The sequence below is a fragment of the Chrysochloris asiatica genome, unplaced genomic scaffold (assembly GCF_000296735.1).
Source record: "Chrysochloris asiatica unplaced genomic scaffold, ChrAsi1.0 scaffold00111, whole genome shotgun sequence".
NCBI classification, from domain to species: domain Eukaryota; kingdom Metazoa; phylum Chordata; class Mammalia; order Afrosoricida; family Chrysochloridae; genus Chrysochloris; species Chrysochloris asiatica.
Window position 1 is genome coordinate 9,524,669 of NW_006408629.1, and position 20,238 is coordinate 9,544,906.

At 39.1% G+C, this 20,238-nt stretch overlaps 1 protein-coding gene across 1 annotated transcript in view; it reads left to right on the forward strand.

The window, feature by feature from the left end:
- Positions 1-3,589: 3,589 nt before the first annotated feature.
- The window catches only part of CAST (calpastatin), a 59,937-nt gene continuing 43,288 nt past the window's right edge, over positions 3,590-20,238 (forward strand). The window contains exons 1-7 of the mRNA XM_006867896.1: positions 3,590-3,604; positions 6,880-6,945; positions 7,756-7,797; positions 10,428-10,484; positions 10,890-11,003; positions 12,684-12,775; positions 18,582-18,643. Of these exons, the coding sequence (XP_006867958.1) occupies positions 3,590-3,604; positions 6,880-6,945; positions 7,756-7,797; positions 10,428-10,484; positions 10,890-11,003; positions 12,684-12,775; positions 18,582-18,643 (448 nt within the window). The remainder of the gene's footprint in view (positions 3,605-6,879; positions 6,946-7,755; positions 7,798-10,427; positions 10,485-10,889; positions 11,004-12,683; positions 12,776-18,581; positions 18,644-20,238) is intronic.

The window sequence follows — 20,238 nt, forward strand, 5'->3', positions numbered from 1 at the left end:
AACAACAACAAATCTTAAAACTACAAGGGAAGCATCTACTAAAGCAAACAATTTTCATTGAACTTAGAGCCCATGAAAACTAAAGAAAGGAGATACAAAGGAAAACCATAAATGTACAATTTCTATTGTATTCTTTTGGTTCGTTTTTGACCCATTGCCTGATTTTCCTCCATCCCGCTCTGACACTTTCAACTCCTGAACCCAGATGTATTTCAAGGGTGCCCTGCTATCGAGAACAAATGTTAGCAAACTCTTCAACTTCACTGTTTATTAACCATGAGAATTCCTGGCATATATGTGAAGTCAGAGGGGAAAGAAGAGAGAGAAAAAAAGTAGCAGAAAAAGCAAGAATACAGGGAGAGACAAAAACATAATGCGTATTATATGTTACCATTGCCTGACTTGGGACTCATTTGGGCCTGACTTCTCTTTTCATGATGAGTTTGAATCATACTTTTTTTATTCATCATTTTATTTCATGTCTTTTGATGTTTGGCTCATAACATCAGTATTAGCTACCTCTTGAGGATTTTTATAAACTCCAAATATTTTGAGTTCTTAGAGAAAAGATGCTTTTCAAGATGATGCCTAGACCAGATCCTACTATAGTGTACCCCTTTAAATGAAAGCTAGTCTAGCTCTGAAGGGAGTGAAATGCTTGGATCTGAATCCTGCCTGTCTTGCTCCTGGCACAGTAGAATCTAATCACTCAGCTGGCAGTAAGGTGGAAGGTCATGTCATTTCTTTCAGTATAAGAATGCAGAAGGACCTTGTAGTACGGGTGCTGGGCCAGACAGCCAGGACAGTTTTAAGTCCTAGTTTCAAACCGACTGTGAATTTGGGCAACCTCATTAGCTTTGGTTTCCTTATACGTAGAGTGGTGGTGGTGATGTGTGGTAAAGTTGCTTCTGCCCCTTAACAACCCTGTGAGGCTGTAAATCTTGATGGGAACAGAAAGCCTCATCTTTCTCCAGCTTAGTGGCTGACCTTTGAACTGCTGACCTTGAGGTTGTTGTTGTTATGTGCCGTGGAGTCAGTTCCGACTCATAGTGGCCCTGCACAGGGTTTCCGAGGCTGTGAATCTTTATGGGAGCAGAAAGCCTCATCTTTCTCCCGCGGAACAGCTGGTAGTTTCGAACTGCTGACCTTGTGGTTCGCAGCCTGATTCGTAACCACTACGCTACCAGAGCTCCTTGACCTTGAGGTTAACAGCCTAATATTAGTGGATAAGAGAGTCAAAATTACAAAAGCTGTTCTTGATGCTCTTTAGCTTTATAATTTTGACTATCTTATTCTCTAATTTGCTGATTTCTCCCCTCCCCCCCCCATTTCAGTTATTGTCTATTTGAGGTGAAATACCACTTTAAAAAACATTAATTATTGTCATCATTATTTTCAGCACAACTAAAATAAATTTAGGAAATATATTGTTGTTTTTGTTAAGTGCTGTTGAGTTGGTACCAACCCATAGCGACACTGTATAGGGTTTCCAAGGAGTAGCTGGTGAGCTTGAACTGCCGACTTTGTGGTTAAAACCAACTTTGCAGTCCAGTGCATTAAGCCACAGCGCCACACGCTAAAATGTACATATCACTGTAAGCTGCTTACATTTGTGAGCTTACATTCTTAATTGTTTAATTCTCCCATGTAAAATCTTGATTGCCAAATAACAAATTAGAAGCATTAATATATTCAAACTACTGAAATACCAATGACTTGTTTTCTTTTATTAACCATCTAGTGAATTGCATTTGCATAAGCTCAAAGGATAATAGCATAAAAAGAAATTCATTATAAGGATGCAATTTGAGAGGATCAGAAATTTACATTTTTCTTTAAAGCATTTCTTTGATCGTGAACTTTTTTCCTGTCCCAGATTTATAAGTGTGGTGGCATAGCAAGAGTTCATTATTTTTTAAAAGTATGTATCTTTACTACTGAAGCACCAACTAACCATTCAGTTGCCAACAAGCTAACCCCAACTCATGCCAACCCCATGAATGTTAGTGTAGAACTAACTGTCCTACATACAGCTTTTGGCTATAACCTTTTCAGATAAAAGAATAATAGAAGTTTGTGCTGGCCTCATCAGGCAGATGAACGGGAAAGAAATGTCAGGAAGTATTAGGCACTATAGGATAAGCCCTGGACCAGAAGGTAAACTGAATTGCAAGATCAGAGGTTCAAACCCACAAGCTGCTCCTCAGAAACCTTATACAGGGTCACTATGAGTTGGAACCAACTCGATGGCACTTAACAACAAAAACATGAAAATTTTACAAAAAGATTAACCCAGTATGATAAGATTTTGTGTCAACTTGACTGGGCCAGGATTCTTGGTAGTTTGGCAGTTGAGATGTAGCTATCCCCATGATGTGATTTGATGTGATAAATCAATAAAAGGATTAAAGGTGAGATTGTTGTTGTTGTTAAGTGCCATCAAGTCAGTTCCAATTTCTAGGGGACCTGTATAGGGTTTCCAAGGAGCAACTGGTGAGTTTGAACCTCTGACCTTGCAGTTCAAACAGACTTTGCAATCCTACAGCTCCACACCAGCCTTAATGCCACCACCACCCTGATCCCCAGGATGTGGCATGCAGCACCTTTTGTCTTACAAGAAATAAAAGGAGAGGGGCTTGAGCAGAAAAGGAGGGACCTACTGGCGTTCTGGTGTGGCACTGTAGGATAAGCACTGGATCGCAAGGTCAGTTTCAACCACAAGGTCGGCAGTTCAAATGTACTGTCATTCCTCAGAAACCCTATAAAGGGTCACTATGACTTGGATTCAACTTGATAGCACTTAACAGTAACAACTACCACCAAAATAGAAGAACCAGTAGTGGAGCAAGTCCTTTAGACCTGAGATCCCTGTACTGTGCAGTTCCTAGATCCAGGAAATGACTGATGTCAACCCACATGAAGATCTCCAAAGAATGCCAGACCTGCAGATGCTGACAAGAGACAAGGAGCTTTTCCACAGTTGGTACTCTGAGTTCAGACTTCTAGCCTCCCCAAACTGTGATAGAATACATTTCTATCTATTAAAGCCATCCACCTGCTATATTCATAGCAACACTAGATAACTAAGACACCAAGTTTTCATGCATTGCCTGTATTGAGAATGCATGTATATACATAAGGGACTGTCTTTTTTTATGCTGACAGCCTTTGGTTGAGTGAAGAATAATGTAAACTTTGTAGAATACTTCCCTTGTTGTTAGGAGCTGCCGTGTTGATTCCATCTCACGATTACCCTGTGTACAACAAATTGAAACAAACACTGATGGTCTTGCACCGTCCTTCTTGAAAAAGAGAGTCTTCCTCTTTTTCACTGATCCTCCACTTTACCAAGCATGATGTCCTTCTCTAGGGACTGGCCCTTCCTGACACCATGTCCAAAGTACAAGAGATACAATCTTACTATCCTGTCTTCAAAGGAATATTCTCTTTGACAAATTTGTTTCTTCTTGCAGTCCATGGTAGTTTCAATTATTCCTCACCAACACCATAATTCAAATGCATCTCTTCTTCTGTGGTCTTCCTTGTTCATTATCCAGTTTTCACATACATATCAGGTGACTGAAAAACCATGGCCCTGGTTCAGGTATACCTTAATCCTCAAAGTGACATCTTTGTTCTTTAGCATTTTTAAAGAGGTCTTTTACAGCACATTTGCTCTATGCAATATGTTGTTTAATTTCTCGACTGCTGTGTCCACGGACATTGGTAGTGTAAAGTGAAGTCTTTGACAACTGCAATCCTTTCTGTTTATCATGATGCTGTCTATTGGTACAGTTGTGAGGATTTTTGTTTTCTTTACATTGAGGTACAATCCATACTGAGGTTTTAGTTATTGATCTTTATCAGTAAGTATTTTAACTCCTTTTTGTTTCCAGCAAGCAAAGTTGTATCATCTGCATATCATAGTTTATTAATGAGTCTTCCTCCAGTGCTTATGGCATGTTCTTCATATAATCTAGCCTCTCAGATTATTTACTCAGCATATAGATTGAGTAAGCATGGAGAAAGAATACAACCTTAACATACACCTTTCCTGAGTTTAAACCATTCCGTATTCCCTTGTTATGTTTGAATGACTGCTTTTTGGTTGGTGTACAGGTTCTTCAGGAGTACAATGCAGTGTACTGGAATTCCCATAATTTGCAATGTTATCCAGAGTTTGTTATGAACCACCCAGTTGAATGCCTTTGCATAGTCAGTGAAGCACAAGTAAATATCTTTCTCTTCTTTCAGCCAAGATCCATCTCACATCAGCAATCATATCCCTTGTTCTACATCCTCTTCTGAATCTGATTTGAATTTCTGGCAGCTCACTGTTAATTAAAAAACAATTGTATCAGTACATTATCCTCAGCAAAGTTTTTCTTGCATGTGATATTGATGATATTGTTTGATTTTCATATTATATTGGGTCACCTTTCTTTGAAATGGGCACAAATAAGGATCCTTTTCAATAAATTGGCCAGGTAGCTGCCTTCCAAATTTCTTAGTATGGATAAGTGAGCACCTCCAGCGCTTCTTTAGTTTGTTGACACATTTCTATTTGTATTCCATCAATTCCTGGAGCCTTCTTTTTGACCAATGCATTCAGTGTGGTTTGGTCTTTTTTCTTCAGTATCATGGGTTCTTTATTACATGCTATCTCTTGAAATGGTTTAACAGTTATTTTTAGTACAGTGACTGTGTACTCCTTCCATATTTGATGTTTCTGCATGATCCAATATTTTGCTCATGGAATTTTTCAATGTTGTAACCCCAGGCTTGAATATTTTCTTCAGTTCTTTTAGCTTGAGAAATGCTGAGCATATTCGTCCCTTTTGGTTTTCTAGCTCCAGGTCTTTGCACATTTCATTCTAATACGTTGTCTTCTCAAGCTGCCCTTTAAATTTTTCTGCTCAGCTCTTTTACTTCATCATTTCTTTCCATTGCTTTAGCCTGTCTATATCTAAGAGCAAGTTTCAGAATCTCTTCTGTCATCCATTTTGATCTTTTCTTTCTTTTCCTGCCTTTCTAATGGCATTTTGATTTTTTCATGTATGGTGTTCTTGATGTCATCCTACAGCTCCTCTGGTCTTCAGTCATTAGTGTCTAATGCATCAAAGCTATTCTTTAGATGGTATCTAAATTCAGGTCATAGTTTGGCTTTAGATGGTATCAAAACAAAGTCGTAGTTTGGCTTTTGTGGACTTATTTTAATTTTCTTTAGCTTCATCCTGAACTTGCACATGAGCAATTGATGGTCTGTTTGTGCCTTCTCTTAGCCTTGTTTTGGCTGATGATACTGAGATTTTCCATTGTCTTTTCCCACAGATGTAGTCCCTTTGATTCCTGTGGATTCCATCTGTTGAGATCCATGTGTATGGTCATCATTTGTGTTGTTAAAAAAGGGTATTAGCCATGCTGTCGATGGTCTTGCAGAATTGTGTCATGTGAACTCTACTGTCATTTCTATCACAAAAGTCATATTTTCCAACTACCAATCTTTCCAACTGTCTCACACAAATTACCAGTAATTATCAATGCACCATCATTGCATGTTTGAACTATTTCAGACTGAAGAAGTTGGTAGAATCCTTCAGTTTCTTCATCAATGGCTTTAGTGGTTGGTGCATATATTTGAATAGTAGTCACATTAACTGGTGTTCCTTGTTGGCATATGAATATTATCCTATCCCACAGACTACACTGTGCTTTTCTAGCTCTTGAAATGCTCTTTTTATCGATTAATAGGACACCATTCCTCTTCAATTTGTCATTCTCAGCATAGTAAGCCATAAAATTATCAGGTTCAAAATGGTCAATATCAGTCCATTTCAACTTATTAATGCCTAGGATGTTGATCTTTATGCATCCTATTTGATTTTTGACAAATTCCAGTTTTTTTTAGATTCATACATTGTACATTCCGATGATTAATGTCTGGTTGCAGCTGTTTCTTATTTTGAGTTGTCCCCCATCAGAAAATGATGGTCCTGAAAGCTTTGCTCCATTCATGTCATTATGGCCAACTCTATTTTGAGAAAGCAGCTCTTCCCTAGTCATATTTTGAGTGCCTTCCAACCTTAGGGTCTCATCTGGCACTGTGTCAGACAACACCCTACTACTGTTCAATAAGGTATTCAGTATTAGCTAACCTCTCAGAAGCAGTCCATCTCTCCTTCTTCCTTGTCTGTTTTAGTCTGGAAGCTCTGATGAAATTTGTCCACTGTGGGTAACCCAGTTGGTATTTAAGATACCAGTGGCATAGCTTCTATCATCACAGAAAAACACAAGCCACCACAGTATGACAAACTGACAAGTGAGTGGTGGAAATTCTACACTAAAGACCCTAAATTTACAACCAGCTCTGTAAAAGTGTTCCTAGAATTTTAGATTAGGTCTCTGCCTTTAGGGTTATGATGTGTGGAATAAAAATGCATGTAGTAGATATTTACAGTATTGCTCTATGATTATGTTTACAGAACTTCAGAAGACTTTTAATGGTGACCTATAAATACTTAGTTGATTATAAGCAAACAAGCAACATTAGAAATCAAAGTGGACAATCATATTGTTCAAGCAGCATATACACAGAGAAGGATAAGAAAGGGAACAGCAAGTCATTTTATTAGTGGAAATATTACTGATGTTGTTTCACTGAAGGAAAAAAGCAAACCCCAACTGAAATACCTACTTGAGACCAGAGGATTTACCGTCGTATAATTTCCTTGAGTCATATTTGCTTATAGGCATTGGGTTGAACTAAAAAGGCTCTTGCTATAAAAATTTAGCTTTAGTTATACATTTTATTTGTTTGATGGTCAGATAAATTTTCTGATAATTTTAGTAAGCCTTGTTGGGGCTATGCTCTAATATTAGGACATTCTAATCAACAAACAGATAGAAGAACCATTTTCTCCTACCAAGAAAAGACACAGAAAGCAGGTGATGTAGTTCATTGTATTGGGCATGTCTTTTGACTAATAGTCACTTCATTCGCTTAGCACATGCTAATCAGGGGGACTCATGATCTTCTGTTACACTCTGAGCATGTCACTGCTTTCTGGTAGGCAGAGTTACCTACTGCTCACTTCCTGGCACTAAAGATTAATTTCATGGCTTTCTGTGTCCTCAATTCTGTCACCATCCCATTGTCTTAAACTGTCAGCTGACACCTGTGGTAAGTATTTCACTAATAAAGAGGCCATATAAGTGGCTGTGTAACACTATATCCTTCACTTTGAAGGATGACAGTCTATTTTATTCTGTATTAGCGACAGTGTTAATCATAATACATCTTTACATCTCTTGATACACCTAGCAAGAAGTAAAATGTAAATTGTCTTCTGAAGAGTAAGAGAAGAAAATTACCCGTTGCGCGGTCAAGTTGATTCCAACTCATAGCGACCCAATAGGATGGAGTAGAGCTGTCCCTTAGGGCTTCCAAGACTGTAAATCTTCAGAGAAGCAGACTGCCATATCTTTCTCCTATGGTGTGACTGGTGGGCTCGAACCGCAAAACTGTGGTTAGTTAGCAGCCAAGTGCTTTAACCATGAGCCCCCAGTGGGAAAGGAGAAGAATATTATTGTATTAAAATGTTTAACTAGAATTCTAATTTGGAAGAAAATTTAATGAACTCAATAAAATCTACACTAGATCAAACTCCTCTTTTGAGTTTCTATAGTTGAAGAAAATCTATGCTAATCTTTATAAGCTATATTCTTTTTTTTTTTCCTTTATCCTTGTGAATATAGGCTGTGAAAACAGAACCTGAAAAGAAGTCACAACCAACTAAGGTAAATGATTGATGTCTCCAGTGTGTTATTTGGGAATTTTTTTTATAAGAATAAAGAATTAATAACCAATTTTTTACTTTGGAGCTACTAAATAAGGATTTTTTGTCAACTAATTAATTGTCAATTAATTAATACTCTTTCTAATGTAATCATGTAAAATCACACTTCATAGAGTTCGTGAGAAAATCCCAGTATCTTTCCATTCCATTTTCCATGAACTTTTTGAAGTATCTTTGTAGAAAGTATAATATAACATAAAATCTGTTGATGAAATGAATATGTAATATTTTACTGGTGTGATGATGAGGTAAGTACTGGACCACAAGATTGGTTTGAACTGCAAGGCCAGAGGTTCAAACTCACCAGCCACTCCTCGGAACCCTGTACAGAGAGAGTCGCTATGAGTCAGAATTAACTTGACAGTACTTAACAACAACTAACAATATATATCAAAAGGCATTTTACTCAAATCTAGATTTTTGTTATAATGTTGCTGTTGTTGTTAAGGGCCACTGAGTTGGTTTCAACTCCTAGCAACCTTCTATAGTGTTTCCAAGGAGCAGCTAGTGAATTTGAACCACTGACTTTGCGGTTAGCTGTCCAGTGCTTAATCTACAGTGCCATACCAAGGCTCATAGGTGAAGTAATTATTTTTAAAAATTAAATCAAGAAGAACAAAGAGCAAAGGGTATTGAGAAAAGCATGTCCGATTACTTTAAATATGAGACATCAATAATAATCTGTTTGTTGAAAATAACACATGGATAACTTCAAGATGAGATGGCTTTGTCCTAACTATTTTGTCTGGGGTGATAGAATTGGTTATCCGTGGGAGATAGCACAGAATTTCCCTTGGGAAGGTCACCCATTGATTTCCAGACTTGGCTTTCTAAACCAAAAGCCATTAGGCTTCCAGTTGGAGGTGGTGGACCTAGGGTATCTGGAGGTAGGGCAAATGTTTCTTGGAAACTCTATACAGAGTTGCTATGAGTGGGAATAGACTCAATGGCATTTAACAACAGCAAAGTATTGTAAGTGCAGGTGAGAGGTCATTTGGGTAAAAGGTGACTAGAAATCAAACAAACAAAACAAACCCACTGCCATGAAGTCAGTTTTGACTCTTGACCTCCCTCTGTTGTTGTTAAGTGCCATTGATTTGGTTCAGATTCATAGTGACTGTATAGAGCGTCCTGGGAACTGCTGGTGAGTTTGAATCTCCAACCATTGCACTTAGCAGTCCAGTTCTTATGCTAGAGTGCCATACCAGGAGTCCCTATGTTGTGGTGGTGGTTCTTAAGCACGATAGAGTCAGTTCTGACTCATAGTGACCCTGTATAGGATTTCCTAGGAGCAGCTGGTGAGCTTGAACCACCAACCTTGCAGTTTAAATTGACGTTGCAGTCCATCACATTAATTCACAGTGCCACACCAGGATTCCCTGTAAGGCAGAGTAAAACTGCTGTTTAAAGTTTCCAAGATTATAAATGTTACAGGAGCAGTCTCATCTGTCTCCCTTGGAACAATGCAATCCTGTGGCTAGCAGTCCAAGACTTAAGCTACTGTACCACCAGGCCTCCTTAATTGTGTGAAAGATATCATATCTACCACTTCCGTCCTTACCGCCCCCACCACTACCAGGATAGGAATTGCAGAAGGGAAGAATTTGGCTGCTAGAAGGAGCTTGTCTGATATTCCATGTTTAAATGCTTTGAGTTATTAGGAGATCTCAAAGGAATTGAGAAAAGGTTATGTAAATCATTAAAGAAAATGCTGTGCAAAGACAGTGTTCTTCATCTCCTGTGAAAGGCGATTTTAGAAAACTTTTAGAGTTTCTATAGTTTTTGTTTACATGCCTTTGAATTAATTCTGATGCATATTGTCCCTGTATGACGTTTTCGAGGAGTGCCTGGTGGGTTTGGACCACACACCTTGCCAAAAGCAGTCCAGTGGCGTTGGTTCTGACCCATAGCGACATTATATAGGGTTTCCAAGGAGTGGCTGGTGAGCTTGAACCGCCGTCCTCGCAGTTCAAATGACTTTGCAGTCTGACGCATAATCCCCAGTGCCATACCAGGACTCCCTTATCTACAAACTCAGTGGTTAAACTAATCATTTGTCTTCTCTGTAGATGGACCGCCAGTTCCCAACTTATCTGCATGAATTATAAGATATGTTTTTGTTATGTGCCGTGGACTCGGTTTCGACTCATAGCAACCCTGTACAGGGTTTCTGAGGCTGTAAATCTTTATGGGAGCAGAAAGCCTCATCTTTCTCCCACAGCAGTTTCGAACTGCTGATCATGAAATTAGCAGCCTGATTTGTAACCACTATGCTACCAGAGCTCCTTCATCAGATATACCTAGTAATTTAGAGATATATATTTGTAAAGATCATTCTAAATTAAATACTTAATTTCTCATTACTCTAATGAAAATCATCAGACACTGTTGGTAAGATTACTATTGACCAGACAGTATGTGTCAGCTTATCTGATCCCCAAGAACTGGACCTAAGTGAGTTTTCTAAGAAAGGCAGAATATTTTTTTTGAGATTTTTGTTCTTGAGCTTGTGTTGGATCTGAAAACAAAGAACTTAAAAGTAACTAAATTTTTATCTTTTAAAATTGACAGGCATCTGTGGTTCCTGAGAAAAAAACGCAAGAAGAAAAGCCAAAGGAACACAGAGAGGTAAATGATTATGGTTAAAGGTTTAATATTTTAAGATGATGACATTTTACCTTGTGAGAGATCATTGAAAATTTATCATTCAGGATTTATTCCTTCAGAGGATGGTGAGCATTTGTGTTTTTTGTTCTAAAATACTGCTATCAGGCGGCAACATCAGGATTTGTAACTTACTCAGTACTCAGACTTTGGAATTAGGTTTCTTGCTGAATTTCCAGAAAATAATTTGCATTTCACATTTTGTATTTAAACTGAAATTATACCAACACATTTTCATATTACACCAATTCAAATTCACGCAATTCAAAATCACATAAAACACAACTGCTTTTGAGTTGTTTCTACTCCATAGAGAAAAGCATCAGTTATATTTTAAACTATCGTCTTATTAACGATGTTTGCTTTCAGCCAAAAAGCTTGACCAAACATGCATCAGATACAGGAGGCCAGCATGTTCATAAAGAAAAAGCGGTTTCCAGATCAAGTGAGCAGCTGACAACAGAAAAATCAACAGAACCAAAGGTAAATAAAGCAGGTTGGTGCAAAGGAAAACCGTAATATCAGCTTGGAGATGCCCTAAGTGGCACTAGCTGTTAAGGCACTTGGCTGCTAAACCTTAAGATTACAGGCTGTAGTTCACCTTGGAAATGCCTTGGAAGAAAGTCTACTTTCTACTTCCAAAATTCAGTAAGTGAAAACGCTATGGAGTACAATTATACTCTGACACACATGGGAGTCACCATTAGTTGGGGTAAATTCCATGCCAACTGTTTGTTATTGTTATATGCCATCGAGTGTGTTTGGACTCATAGCTACCCTGTATAACAGGGGTGGGGAATGTCCGGCCCACAGGCCATATGAGGCCCGTGAAATCATTTGGTCACACCCTTCCAGGTCAACCGCTCTTTCAGCCATCGCATCAAGTTGCGACCCTGTATAGGGTTTCTGAGGAGCAGCTGGTAAGTTTGAACCACCAGCCTTGTAATTCAAATCAACATGTGGTTGAGTGCTTATCCTATAGTGCCACACACAAGCTAGTTTTTCAGTTGATAATTTTATATGGACTGCAAATGATGTTATAAATTTTGGCAGACAAAAGGTTCCTCGCTATCACTGCTGTCTGGGGTTTCTGAGAGCAGCTCATGTGTTTGAACTGCTACCCTGGCAGATAGCTTATCTTTCAGTACCACACCAGGGCTCTTTTTAACATTAACCAGGTAGTAAAATAAGGGTTTCCCTATTCACACTGACCTGTGTATGTGAATCTTTAGGGTTATACTGAATATCTTATGTATTGTAATAATTTAGTGTTGTTATTTTATTGATTTTGGAGGTCAAGGGGTTGCATGGTTCAGCCTTCTCCCTGATGCAGCAATTATTGTTAAGTGTCGTTGAGACTGTTTCAACTCATAGCAACCCTGTATAGGGTTTCTGGGGAGTGACTGGTAGGTTTGAACCGCCAACCTTGCAGTCCAGTGCTTTATTGTACTGCACCACACCAGGACTCCAGGCATTAAGCTCTGGTTCCTCACAGGCAGGAGATTGGCTAGACGCTGCCTTCTAGACCCATCTGTACGTAGGCTATGACAACATGCAAGAGCTGTATGAGCTGCTGCTTTAACTAGAAAAGTATGTAGAAACTTGTTTTAGAAGAGATGAACTTTTGCAAAGCCAAAAATCAAGTATATTAGATAATTCTGTAGGTAATTGGAGTCCTGGCATGGTGCTGTAGTACAAGCACTGGACTGCTAACTGCAAGGTCAGAAGTTCAAATCTACCAATTGCTCCTCAGAAATTTAATATAGGGTTTCTGTGAGTCAGAACCAACTTGATGGCACTTAAAACAACAACAAATGGTAAGTGTTTAAAAGAATCAACATCTATGAGAACTTGCTCATTGAGCGCTCTTAGAAGGCAAGAATGAGGTCCGCTAAATAGTATATTTTTATCAAAGATGTTAAATCTCTAGCCCACTAGTTAAATGCAGCCATGTGTACTTTTTTTGGCTTACAGTATTAAATTGCTCTTAATTATTAGTTGCTAACAAAATGAACATAAAATAAAAATTTCTAACAGCTCTTAAAAAGTCAGAATATCTGTCAACAAATATGTAAAACCTCTATACCTCATGACATTTTAAACTTGGTCTTGAAAATCATCCAAGGATACTTAATCCTGTCATTCTTTTATCCCTACTCTTAGGATAAATCACAGGATACAGTTTCTGCTGGTGGGAAGAGTGTTGTTGCTAGCATAACTACAACATCTGGCAAGCCAGATGACAAGGTGAGCACGTATATGCAGAAGTAAAGGTGGACGGGTCTCCTTGCTTGTAATGCCACTTTTGTCAGAATGTGTGCTCACTCATGACCCTTTGCACCTGTGCTTTAGGTCTGCCTTCATCAACCATCGAGAGTGCCAGTGTTATTAAATTCAAATAACTTCTCATTTGGAAAAACAACACTGTTAATATATGATTTGTGAAAAGGTGCCAGCATTTAAGGGACAGAAAGTGAGCAAGATATAAAAAAATGATTTTCAAATGTATATGTCTAATAAATATTGAGCCCTTGCCATGTACGAGGCTTGATGTATATACCAAGACAATTTAAATGTAAATGGATACAGATCCTGCCTTTAGGATTTGTAAGCTTGAACTAAAGCAAATAAAATTGCCATATACATTTGAATAAGCATTACTGTCTGCTTTCAATATCAACACCAAATATCTTGATACAAAGAAATCCCCAAGTCATGACATCTATATGCATTTATAAGGGAGGTTTTCAAAGAAGACAGAGCAAGCCCTTTCAGAAAAAGAGTGTGTGCCCCGCTGACTAATTGTGGCCCAGTCCCCACTCCCCTTAGATCTATTGAGCTACTTAAGATACTAGCTCTAGAATATAAAACAAGAAGTAGCTTAGCTTTTCTCCCCATAAAAATGTAGTTGTAATCAGTTTGGAGATTCTGTCTCCCAAGTACTTATTTCTCCTGAAAGCTTACAAGTAAGCAGTTAAAGCTACAGTGAGCTGATAAGAGATGATGGAGATGAAAATAAGTAAAAATTAATAAATGAGGGGGCTACAGATGGTTTGTGGAAAAATTCAATTGTCTTTCAATTCCATTTTCAGTTCCTGGTTTTCAAAATGGGGAAGACAGTGTCCTAAAGGTGAGGTGGAAGGAAAGTTACAGGAGAAAAGTATGGTACATCTCCCTAGAACATCAGTTTTCCTCAGATTCTGTAGAAAAAAGGCACATTATTTGTATCCAGACTGATAGAGAGAACACACTGCACCACTGTCTGTACTCCATAGGCTAAGTGTTTGGCTGCTAACCGAAAGGTCGGTGGTTTGAACCCACCAGCTGCCTCATGGGAGAAAAATATAGGAGATTGTTTGCTCCTGTAAAAAAGTTGTTGTTGTTAGGTGCCATCGAGTTGGTACCTACTCATAGCGACCTTATGCACAGCAGAATGAAACACTGCCTGATCCTGGGCCAACCTCACTATCGTTGCCACACTTGAGCTCATTTATGCTGCCACTTTGCCAATCCATCTCACTGGGGTCTTCCTCTTTTTCTCTGATCCTCCACCCTACCAAACATGATATCCTTCTCCAGCGACTGGTGTCTCCTGACAATATGTCTGAAGTATGAAGGTCCAAGTTTGTCCATCTTGGTCTCTAAGGAGCATTCTGTCTTCACTTCTTCCATAATGGATCTGTTGGTTCTTTTGGCAGCCCATGACACTTTCAATATTCTTCTCCAACACCATAACTCAAAAGTATCACTTCTTCTACGGTCTTCCTTATTCACTGTCCAGCTTTCGCATGCATATGAGGTTATTGAAAACACCAGGGCTTGGGTCAGGTGCACCTTTAGTCTTCAAGCTGACATCTTTGCTCTTCAACACTTTAAAGAGGTCTTATGCAGCAGATTTGCCTAATGCAATGTATCATCTGATCTCTTGACTGCTGCTTCCGTGAGTGTTGATAGTTGATCAAACAATGAAGGCCTTGACAACGTCAATTTTTTTCTCTGTTGATAAGAATGTTGTTTATTGGGCCAGTGATGAAGATTTTCATTTTCTTTACATTGAGACGCAATCCACACCGAAGGCTGTGCTCTTTGATCGTCATCAGTAAATATTTTAAGTCTTCTTCACTTTCAGCAAACAAAGCTGTATCATCTGCATATTGCAGGTTGTTAATGAGTCTTCCTCTAATACTGATGCCACGTTTATCTTTATATAACCCAGCTTCTCGAATTATTGGCTCAGCATACAGGTTGAGTAGGTATGGTGAAAGAAGTACAGTCTCAGAAACCCTATGGGGTAGTTCTACTCTGTCCTTGTAGGGTTACTATGAGGCAGAATCGACTCAGTGGCAGCGGGTTGGGTTTCTGGTTAAAGTGAAATACTCAGTTTAAATGATTTTCTTGTAGCAGACCACTCATGCACAACCCTTGAGCCCTCTCCCCTAGCTTGTCTTCTGCCGAGTACTTTTATGACAAGCCTCAGCACACTAGATCTGTTAGAACAGACTTAAAATTTTCATCAGAAATGTGAAGCTCTATGCTAAATACATTACAACTAGTGAAAGCTAAACAGTAATGTTGTGTTGTTAAAGTGCCGTCGAGTCGATTCTGACCCATAGCGACCCTGAACGGGGTTTCCGAGGCTGTAAATCGTTATGGGAGTAGAACACCTTATCTTTCTCCCGTGGAGCAACTGGTAGTTTCAAACTGCTGACCGTGAGGTTCACAGCCCGATTCGTAACCACTACGCTACCAGAACTCCCTTAGGAGCAGCTAATACCAAATTCTGCTATGCATTGATTTGTGCTGGAACTTGTGGCAGGTCATTTCAGTGTTTTTACTCTGGTTCTTCTTTAAAAGGGAGATCACTGTATCTTCTTTCTGCCCTCCTTCATTCATTCATTCTTTTTTAGTGGCTGGCATGTTTAAAGCATTGCAGTGATTTTTCTGGGACACACTAGTTGCAGACTTGGCCCATTTAGAGGTGGGAGAAGACCAAATACCTGGGACTGTAAACTTAGGAAGGCCCCACAGAGAGCTTTTTGGTGAGGAACCCTGGGATTCTGAGTTGGGAAATCAGGAAGGGCTTTGAGAGAATACTGTAGGTCTAGATTGAGCAGGATACTAAAGGTTAGCTAGGATAGCAGACCTATAAATGCATCAAGGTGGACAACAGTAAGGTGTGTCCTGGAAACAAGGCATTCCAGTGTCTGTCAGGTGAAGCTCAGGGAGGTGGTGGTGCTGTAAGACCAGAAAGACAGGTTGAAGCAGTGCTGTGGAGAATGCTACAGTGAATTTATAAATGTGGTGATTCAACCTGCAATAGGTAGCCAGTGACAATTACAGAGCAGATGGAGTGATGCATTAGAGAACAGATGAAAACTGAGCTTCAGAAGGATTAAGGGACAGTGTGGGCAGGATGAAGTGAATTAGAGGTGGGTCGGTCGGTTAGAGGTTGTTTCCTGGTAACTGCTATTCTGATGTTTAAGTGGGGATACAATTCTGGGGATACAAACTGAAGGGTAATGCACTGGACTGCAAGGTCAGTATGAACCACAACATCAGCGATTCAAATTCACTAGCCACTCTTCGTAAACCCTGTACAAGATCACCATGAGTCGGAACTGACTCGACAGCATTTAACCACAACAATAACAAGGGGAAGTCATGTAAAAGGCATTGCAGAAATAAAATCTTCAGGTTTTAGGAAATTGTTGGCTGAACTGTGCAAAAGTGGAATTAAATCTAAAATAATCTGGGGCTTCTGAATCTGATTGACTAGGTGGGTAACCTTAAGTTGAGAGCATGGTGCCCAGGGCACAAAATTTAAGGAGGTACTTATTCACTGCCTGGCTCCTGCAAGTAGAGGCCTGCCTCTTGCCTCATTCTTCTCTGGTTACCACTGACAGAAGTTAGAGGAGGAATTGCTTGAGGAGAAAAGGGGTGATTCTTATTCTAGACAGGCTGAATTTAAATATTTGAGGTCCAGAAAAGATGTATATCTAGGCAATTAGAATATTGTTTCAGAGTGCATGAGAGTGATGGTAGAGGGGAGGGAGAATAAGAAAGATTAAGATTATCTGGTAGATGAACTTGGAAGTGGATTCAGTTACATAAACCCAGGATCATGATTCACAGAGTATTTTTTAAATAATTGCAGCAATCACTTTATTTGTTGTTGTTAATTGTCATCGAGTTCTGACTCATAGCAGCCTTGTATACCAGAGGTGGAGGACATGCAGCCCTATCATTTGGTCTGGCCCTGCCAAGGCAGCTACAATTCCATCATTCCATTGTTGTTGTTAAGTGCTGTCAAATCAGTTCTGACTCATATCAACCCTGCATAGGGTTTCCAAGGAGCAGCTGGTGAGTTTGAACTGGCGACCTTATAATTCAAACCGACCTTTGGTCCTATGTTTTATCATATTGTTGTTGTTAAGTGTCATTGAGTTGGTTCCAACTCATTAGGGGTGAGTAATTAAAATTTTGACCAAATATAAGTTCATTATTTTGTATGGCCAATGAATGATGTTAAAAATTTTGCAGCAAAAAGATTCCCTACCCCTGCTATATAGGGTTTCCAAAGAGCAGTTGGTGAGTTTGAACCACTGACCTTGTAGTTAGCAGTCCACTCCAGTGCTCATCCTACAGTGGTTGGGGACAGAGTGGAAGAAATGTCAGAAATAGCACGGTTAGGAAGTCATAAGTAGAACCAGGACAGAGCTGGCTCATGATTGCCAGGGATGAGTGCTGGGACAGGAATGCTGCCCAGGTTCAAGAAGACGTGTCTGAATAAAGCCATGGAAATTGTGGATTGAGAAGTTATTGACAGTCTTTAATAGAGCAATTTAAGCAATGCTGGAAGGGAAACTCATTTTAGCAACAGTAATATGAGATGCTGCAAAAATATGAAGCCCCAACCATTTCATTCTGCCTACAACCCTCTCTACTTGTCAGCTGGGTTCAATAATCCATTGCAGTGACCCACAGAACTCAGACAGCATACTCACAGTTATAGGATTTATTAGGAAAGTTAACAGGTTACAATTTGGGGTCAGAAATGCTCAGGGCACAGTTGTCCCAGTCAGCTGCTGATAAATGCTCCTAGGACACACGACCATGTGTCTCAGTCTGAAGGCACTCAACTCTAGTTCCTTGGGTCAGCAAACCTAGCTCCCTCACTAACATGCCTGGAGGTATTCCACTCTATAAGCAAGCTTCCTGCCCAGAGTCACTCAGCTTTACTTGCTCGGAAGACTGAGAAGCCCACTGCTCTGTCTCATGCCCTGATTCCTGACTCTATAGCTGTAGCTCCTCTGCCACTCCTCTATTATCACTGCTTTCTCTCTGAATCGAGAAGGTTCGATGCATGGGGATGTTGGGGTCTAAAGGATGTGCTCCACTCCTGGCTGTTTTTCTTTGATATTCGTAAGATCCCTCCTCCTGCTTCTGAGATGGTTCATTTTATTTTACTCATGCTAGAGCTTCAAGTTTTTACAAGTGCAATGAACTCTGCTCACATCCACAGCTGAATCATGTCATCCTATCAGTATCTTCTTTCAACTTCTCTTACCCATACCCAGCAGGGCAGAAACGTTGGTGAGAGTTATACAGATTATGGCTAAAAGAGACGTTAGATAATTCATAACTTCACACATGCCAAAGCAAGGAAGGGGGATAGACATCTTGCTGAGTGGGGTAAAGGCTCAGAGAGCCAAACTAAAGGAAGTGGCTGAGACTATACTGCATAGACTTCATGACTCTGGGCCCTGGGAGAGATCACTAGGGAATAGTGAAGAAAGAGACAAGACAGTACTAGTGGCAAATCTTGTTTCTGTCCCTTACAGTGCAATCCAGAGAAAGTTGTTCAACTTCTCTAAGCCTTGCTTTCCACATTACTAAATGGAATAATTTTCACTTGTACTGAAAATGTATATAGAACATGTGGCACAGTGTCTGGCATGGAGCAGGTATCCATATATGATCAATGCTATTAGTATTGCAATGAATTCCTTTTTTAAATGTTATTGAATTTTATAAACATATTTATTCCTAAACTGTAACCAGTAAAAAGGAAATAAATAATTTTTCTGTGCCAGTTGAATTCAAACCATGGAAGCCATCTAGCATGGAATAAAGATATAAGTGCATTTGCTAAGATATTTATTCATATTACCATTTTTTTGTAATCTGATTTCTTATGGGGAAAGAATGTTGCTGAGTACCAGTTCCAAATCATAGTGAGCCTGCATAATGTTTCTGAGGCTGTAAATCTTTGCAGGAACTGAAAACCTCATCTTTCTCCCATGAAGCAGGCTGGTGGGCATGAACCACTGACCTTGTGTTTCACAGTCCAGTGTTCATCATACAGAACCACGGCAAAGAATATGAGAGGATAAATTAAGGAACTCTTTTTAATAAAATGACTGGAATGAAATTAAGGAACTCTTTCAAACTAAAATGACTGGAATGAAAGTATCCATGTATTATGAACAAGTAGTTTTATCACATGCAAGATGTAGCATTTTGTACTATAAACTTATGTTTTGAAAACTAAAGTTTATATGCCATGAGTTTCTGTTTCTCTCTTGAGAGTATCACAAAAGAATAATAGGCAACTCTTTATTTCTGAAACTCACAAAAGACAAGCTTGTGACTTAAAGGTAACTAATATACACCCAAGTTCTGTTACACTTAATCAATGGCTAGGTGAGTCCTAAAGTTATAGTGGGAATATACCAATTATAAAAACTGTTCTATGCAAAGTACTGCAAAAAAAAAAAAAAATTTTTTTTTAAACCAACCTTTATAATCTGAGTTAAATGATAACGGTTCTTTCCCCAGGTTAATGGCTTCCCTTTAGATGCAGAATATTATCCACAATCCACCACTTGTCTGTCAGTTTGTCATACTGTGGTGCCTTGTGAATTGTGTGATTCTGGAAGCTATGCCACGGGTATTTTAAATACCAGCAGGATAACCCTTGGTGGGCAGGTTTCCAATGAGCTTCCAGACGAAGACAGACTAGGAAGAATGAGAGACAGACTACTTCAGAATATTTAGTCACTGAAAACCTTGTGAATAGCAGTTAAGCACTATCAGATATAGTGCCGGAAGATGAGCCCCTCAGGTTGGAAGGCACTCAAAATAGACTGGGGAAGAGCTGCCTCCTCAAAGTAGAGTTGACTGTGATGATGCAAATGTAATAAAGTCCTCAGGACCTTCATTTGCTGATGGAGTAAAACTCAGAATGAAGAGAAATACCTGTAAACATCCATTAATGATCTGAACATGAAATGTACTAAGTATCAATCTAGGAAAATAGGAAATAGTCAAAAATGAAATAGAATGCATAAACACCCATATCCTAGGTATTAGTGAACTGAAATGAATCTGACAATCACATGGTTTATTATGCCAGGAATAACAAATTGAAGAGGAGTTGAAAAAGAATGTATCAAGATAAGGCTTGAAGTACAATGTTGTCTGTGATAGGGTAATATCCATGTGCCTACAGGGAAGACCAGTTAATACCACTATTATTCAAGTGTACACACCAACCACTAAAGCCAGTGATGATGAAATTAAAGAATTCTACCAACTTCTTCATTCTGAATTTGATCAAACATGCAATCAAGATGTATTGATAATTACTGATGATTAGAATGCACAGGTTGACAACGAAGATGAAGGATCAGTAAATGCAAAATAATGGCCTTGGTGA